Below are 6,568 nucleotides of genomic sequence, written 5' to 3'. Positions count from 1 at the left end.
GCTGCACGATTAATCATTAGAAAATCACAATCTCGATTCATATTTATGTGCGATCTCATTTCCAAATGACAACGATTTTAAAAAAAAAAAAAAAAAGAAAAAAAAAAAAGACGACGATTGTACCGCATTTTGATCCGGGACGTAATCTGCATGAAAACAAGCGCTCACTCTTTCTGCTCAACAAATGACAAGGGCGGAGCCTTATACCACGTGATACAGAAGCTGTGCCGTGGGATGCTAAAATTAGCAGGGGAAAAACAACGGAGAGCACGTCAGGGATGACGAGAAAGTGACAGGAGAAAATCCGCCCCGGTCAACCACCCAAACATCAATAACGGGAACCTTATACAGCGCTTCCCTATACACGCTGAACTTCCGCAGGCACAAAGAAATTACGAAGGCTATCACTTATCACCTGACCAAAGATATGGCTCCCATCAACACTGTGCAAAACGAGGGATTTAGGAAAATGATCAACACCCTAGACAAACGCTGTCCCGCAACTATTTTTCTATTGTTGCACTACCTGCTCTATACACGCAGTGTCGAGCAATGGTGGAGACGGAATTTCAAGCAGTACAACATTTTGCGGCAACAACAAAACGTGAGACATTTGTTGTTTTTATGTTTATTTATTGTTTTTATGTTCAGTCTCAACTGTTACGAAGTTGATGTGCAGTTAATAAGTGCAATAAATATTTATACTGGAAAAGAGAATCGTGATCTCAATTCTAAGCCAAAAAATCGTGATTCTCATTTTATGCAAAATCGTGCAGCCCTACTGCAGACGATCTCCTCCGTGACGTCTCTCCTGTACAGTGCAGAATCGCTGCATCGATTGCTAGCAGGGTGACTCTGAAGTGCACTACTGGATGTCCACGAAACGTTTTGCAGCGTCAAAAAATAAAATTGGCTACTTGATTTCACCTATCGCTGGTTAGTTTTAGAACATAACACCCGCTGTAAACGAGGGACAGCTGAGAAATATAACATTTGAATCCCTTTTCTCTTTTGCCCTGAGGTGCAGGGAAAAATATTAACAAGTCGATGAACATCATTTACAGATATATTGGGTAAATGCCCAAGACATCTATAGAAATGTAAATCGCTGCTTGATTAATTCATTTGCTTAACTTGTTTTGGACCGTAAACCAGGCGCGAATAGGACACCGGAAACAAAGCTCCCCAAAGGCGTTTCCGCACCGGAAGTAGCATATGCTAACGTGCACACAGTCAATTAACGGAATGATGCACTATGATTTTCAAATATAAACAGAGTAGTGACACTTTCCAGGCAGCATAAGTTAACGTAATCAGTAATTTAGACAAAGTACCTCACAAACTGTAGGCGGCTCTCTAAAGGAAAACACTAAACAGGAGATTTTTTAGAAGTTTAAACATCTTGAGTAACATCTGAATAATGACCAGCGCCCGTAGTACCGTCTTTAGGGAGCTTTTTCTGGATGGACAGGTTTGTGACTCTGTGATCCGAGCTGGAGATGTTGAGTTTAAAATTCACAGGATCATCCTCTGTAACTGCAGTGCATACTTCAGGTGAGCAGGCCTGTGTTGTTTGGCTGTGGTTTGGTTCTGCATTTATCCTACTTCAAAGTTTTCATGTAACACAGTGCAGCAGGTATTGGGAGGTTTCAATGTTACACTGTACTTTTTGATCACTAGAAATGTTCTGGAGCAATTTTTAGGGGGGAAAAAAAATCAGTCCTGTATTTTTATTTAGTTATTTATTTTGGGAGGTTTGTTGGGATACATATATAGTGTAGGTTTGTGTTTGACTCCACAATGAGCCGTTAAGAGGTAGTTTGAAAGATTACAGACGCTATAAACTGGCTTTCTGATTATATTTCATCAGCACGACAACAGCAGCAGCAGTTCTAATAAATTTGTGCACAAACTGGCCTGCACCAAAAGGACCACATCAGTGGTGATATTAGCTGTGCCTTCACCAGTTTAGCTGAAATTGTATGTCTAAATAGGCAGGTAATCAATTTAGGGCCAGACTGAGAGGTGGCCAATGATATGCCATTTCTGTTGCAGTGGGACATGTCCGCTCTTTCCAATTCTGTCTAGTCAGTAAATTTGATAATGTGAAATTCAGTTATTATATTTGCAGCTATTTAATGCCTGCTGTCCCCTGTCGCCCTAACCCTGTTACTGTATAGGAATATTTGCTACAATGCCTAGACAACTCTATATCTTTCTGTCTGTCTAAACATAGCAGCAATGCTGAATGTTTTTCTGCACATGTCTGAATAGATGACCTTAAATAGGAGATTGCCCATTTGAAATCAAGTCATTTTAGATTTTTGTTACTTTAATTTCATATCTCTTTGATCACAGCTTGCTCAAGTAAGCATGCAGCTGAAAAATTATACAAATGCTATTTAACTATGAGCTGCACGACATCAGGTACTTTTTAAGTTCCATGACAGAGAGACAATGTGAAAATGCTGATCTGAATCTGCACAGGGATCTCTTCTGCTACAAACCACTACCATCAAACAAGGTCTACAACTTCCCCACTGTGTCTCCAAAAGCAATGAGCCTCATTTTGGAATATGCCTATACCCAATCTGTTGTGGTGACGGAGGACAATGTACTGGAGCTGTTGGCGGAAGCAGACCACTTTATCGTGACTGGCATCATTCAAGCCTGCTGCGACTTCCTGGAGAGGAAGCTTTGTGTAAATAACTGCGTCAGTATCTACAATCTGGCACACTTACACAACTGTCCTGACCTCAGGGGAAAGGCCTTTCTCTACATCCTCCATCACTTTGAAGAGGTTGGTGCACTCTCCTTGGAGTTCCTTCAGCTCTCTGTGCAGCAACTATCAGATCTTATCGAGAATGATGAGCTCAATGTGAAGCAGGAGAGCACTGTGTTTGAGGCCATTCTCAGATGGATCAACTATTCCCCTGTGGAACGTGGGTGTGACATGCCCGCACTGCTCAAGCAGGTAACTGAAAATGGGATATCAATTTAATTGCTCCTCTAAGTGCATTTATTTTGTTTATTACTCAGTGAGGGGCTGTTGAATGAATGGTACAGTTTGAAAGTATAGAAAGCAACTTCCGCTGTAGCAATTTGAATTGGGAATAAAAAATAAAACATAAGCTTGATGCCTGATGCAAAAAAAAAAGAAGTTTGATTGTACACTATTGTGTTTACAGAGTTGGGTGTCCAGGCCGCCCACCTGCTCGCCCATCAGCCTTTTATGGCTGACGTGTAAAAAGCTAAAATTGCAATGGCAGAATTACTCAAACTTAAGGCTTGGTAATAGAGTTAATGTAGGGGAATCATTCTTCTTCATTCTTAATCACATTGGGGGGTGGTGGGGGGGGGGGGGGGGGGTGTTTCTAATTCACTTGGGAGTGTGCATCAGAAGGTGCTCATCATTTAGTCCTTAATAAATTGTAAAAGTATTATTTACACTTGCGTCCAGATAAAACTGGCCGTTGATTTGTAGTTTCAGAAGTGCATTATTGATAATGTGTCTGAACTGCACTTTAGCTTTTCTGACAGAAAAGTTGACTATGCCCATCGTGTTCTGCCAGAACTTACTGACTGGACCTTAGGCATTTACAACAGGACAAACCCTCATTGTGGGACTTGTTTCTACAGCAGGAGGTTACTCAGTGCTCAGATAATGGCATTGAAACTTGACTGTGGCACCACTGCTTGTTTGGAGGTAATGCCATGACCTGCCTTTGTTGTTTGGCAGGTGATGCTGTGGCTCTTTACAGGTAATGTTAGGGTCTTTAAGGGCAATGCCACAGCTGATTGGAGGCAATGCCAGGAGCTACCATAGCTATCTGGGTGATTCCATGACATTTTGATTATAGGGATAGTGCTATACTTCACTAATGGGTGGTGGCATGGTGGCTACATCCAACTCTTATATACAGTCTAATGTTGTATTTCTTGCCTTTTCCCCTTATGATTCTTGTTTTCATCCAGGTCCGCCTACTATTAATACCCACTGAGTACTTGGTTGGCACTGTGAGCAGAAATGATGTGGTGAGTAGTAGTCCGGCATGCATGGATATGGTAACCACTGCCATGAAGATGCTAAATGAGTCCATTGTGGAGAGACCTATACCCCAAACACGCCTGCCGTCTGAAGTCTTATTGGCCATTGGTGGTCCTTTACCATTTGACAAGATTGAGATGTACAATGTTCGAGCTGACTACTGGGTGCCGCTGAGCTTGACACCGTGTCTGGGATTCTACGGTTATGCTTACCTCAATGGATGTGTCTATTGCATCGGAGGTTTTGATTTCACAAGCTATTCACGTCATGTGAGAAGGTTCAGCCTCACCAGCCAAACCTGGACAGAGGTGGGGCCGATGCATGAAGAGCGGGGCTTTCTCAGTGTGGCCACACTGAATGGCTGCATATATGCTATGGGCGGGTGCCAAAAGCAAAAGACACTGAAAAATGCAGAACGATATGAGCCTGACACCAACCAGTGGACTATGATTGCATCGATGCACAAGCGCAGGTCAGATGCTGGTGCTGCAACACTACACGGCAAGGTAAGTGGAATTGAGGTAGTGGAAGATCTCTGCCATGTTGGTTTTGTGGAGAAAGTGGTGGACAAAGTTAACTGGTAATGCTAACAACCTTGGTTAACAAGCTGCGTCAATAAAATGTACAGTCAAATAATTCCATTAGAAATGCACCAAAAGATGCCAATGCCTTAATCTGTCAGTAATAATAGATTAATAATAATGGATTGGATTTATATAGCGCTTTTCAAGGCACCCAAAGCACTTTACAATTCCACTATTCATTCACTCTCACATTCACACACTGGTGGAGGCAGCTACAGTTGTAGCCACAGCTGCCCTGGGGCAGACTGACAGAAGCGAGGCTGCCATATCGCGCCATCGGCCCCTCTGGCCATCACCAGTAGGCGGTAGGGTAAAATGTCTTGCCCAAGGACACAACGATCAGGACAGAGAGCCCAGGGATCAAACCAGCGACCTTCCGGTTACAGATACGCTTCCCAACCCCCCTGAGCCAAGGTCGCCCCACAAACGGGGTGACCTTGGCTCAGGGGGGTTGGGAAGTACACTTCCCAAAGCAGTCACAAACCCAAATTTTAGCCAGGACGCTATCCATATGGATTAGGTTTTTTTTGGTCTTTTGTGTCTGGCTGTAAAAATGATTTTTAAGGCTATGTAGTTGGATTTACAACATATGGGGATTTATTATCTTTTGGAGCCAGCCAACCAACGCATTTATGCACTGGAACATGAGCCCACAGTAAAATATTACTTTTCTGTGAGCTTCTGTGCAAAAAACATTTTTTTAATAGTCTTATAAAGCTGGCCAATGGGAGTAATTTTTAAAAAGTGAATATTTTTTTTTAGATTTATGTCTTTCCAAGCTCCTTAGAATACGATGACCTGGATGACTGAGAACCTTCACAGACATTTTTAGTGTTTGTAAGTTTTTTCTGGAAGCTGAAACATTTAATTCTAGTAAGGCAAGGCAAATTTATTTGTATAGCACAATTCAACAACAAGGTGATTCAAAGTGCTTTACAGAGACATTAGAAACAAAAACAGATAAAAGGCATGATTTAAAATTGATTAAAACAAGCAAGCAAACAAACTAACTAGTAATTTTGACTTAAACTTGATTTTAATTTCTAGGTGTACATTTTTGGTGGTGTTACTGAAGATGAACCTCTGTCATGTGCTGAGTCCTACAACCCTGACACCAACCAGTGGACACTGATCACACCCATGGAAACCGGGAGGAATGGGGGAGCCGTGGTCGCCTACAATAACGAAATCTTTGTAGTAAGAAGAGCTTAAAACATAATCTTATTACGGACAGAAATTCAAACATGGAATGTTTACTGTACCTGTATTTGGGAGTCTGTATTATTTTCCAAGTACCATGTACTGGGTTATTGGAATGTGATTTCTATAATTACCCTAGAATCAGATATTTTGGAATCTGGAGACCTATTTACTTTTTTACAACAGAACATTTTTACGTTACAGACTGTAACAAGTCCTTTGTCTGCACAGGTTGGTGGCTTTAACGGTATCACTCAGTTGCGTAGTGTCATCGCATATGACCCAAGAACAAGACGCTGGCGCAACGTTGCTCCCATGTTACACCCTCGTAAAAACTTCGGCATTGCAGTGCTGGAGGACCAGCTGTATGTGGTTGGAGGTTCCGACAATGGCGGCTTATTCTGCAATCTGGAGTGCTATGATGAAAAGACCAACAGGTGGTACATTGTCAGCGACAAAGGGATGACCCAAGGTGCTGTCAGTTGTTGCGTTCTGAAGCGACACCCCGATCTGACTGCTTATCTTCCATAATTATTTCACATAAAGAAATAAAGAAATACATTTTTCATCAATAAAAAACTGGCTGTTTCTCTGCTTAAGATCCTGAGGTCTGACATCCCAGTGAAAAAGTCTCTTTTAGCTGAACAGAGAACTTGAACTTTCTTTTCAACATGATGGGCATTGCAGCTTCCACATTTTATGGCCACAAGGGAGGTTAACAGCTATGATATTAAGA

The 6,568-nt window shown here is 41.9% G+C and overlaps 1 protein-coding gene across 2 annotated transcripts; it reads left to right on the top strand.

Annotated features, from left to right (window-relative positions):
- The first annotated feature begins 326 nt into the window (after window positions 1-326).
- On the top strand, window positions 327-6,367 carry LOC146620728 (kelch-like protein 10). 2 transcript variants are annotated; one of them, XM_085367825.1, is made up of 5 exons: window positions 327-604; window positions 2,488-2,974; window positions 3,976-4,554; window positions 5,680-5,829; window positions 6,064-6,367. In XM_085367825.1, the coding sequence occupies exons 2-5, from the start codon at window positions 2,558-2,560 to the stop codon at window positions 6,361-6,363; spliced, it is 1,446 nt and encodes a 481-aa protein (XP_085223951.1). In that variant the 5' UTR covers window positions 327-604; window positions 2,488-2,557; the 3' UTR covers window positions 6,364-6,367. The 2 variants fall into 2 exon arrangements, with proteins under 2 accessions (XP_085223951.1, XP_085223950.1); XM_085367824.1 differs by lacking the exon at window positions 327-604 and adding an exon at window positions 1,151-1,554.
- Window positions 6,368-6,568: the final 201 nt, after the last annotated feature.

Source organism: Diplotaxodon limnothrissa, linkage group LG12, assembly GCF_057381915.1.
Source record: "Diplotaxodon limnothrissa isolate DT_005_m linkage group LG12, D_limnothrissa_male_GT1.1, whole genome shotgun sequence".
Classification (NCBI taxonomy): domain Eukaryota; kingdom Metazoa; phylum Chordata; class Actinopteri; order Cichliformes; family Cichlidae; genus Diplotaxodon; species Diplotaxodon limnothrissa.
This window is presented reverse-complemented; position numbering and strand designations above follow the sequence as displayed.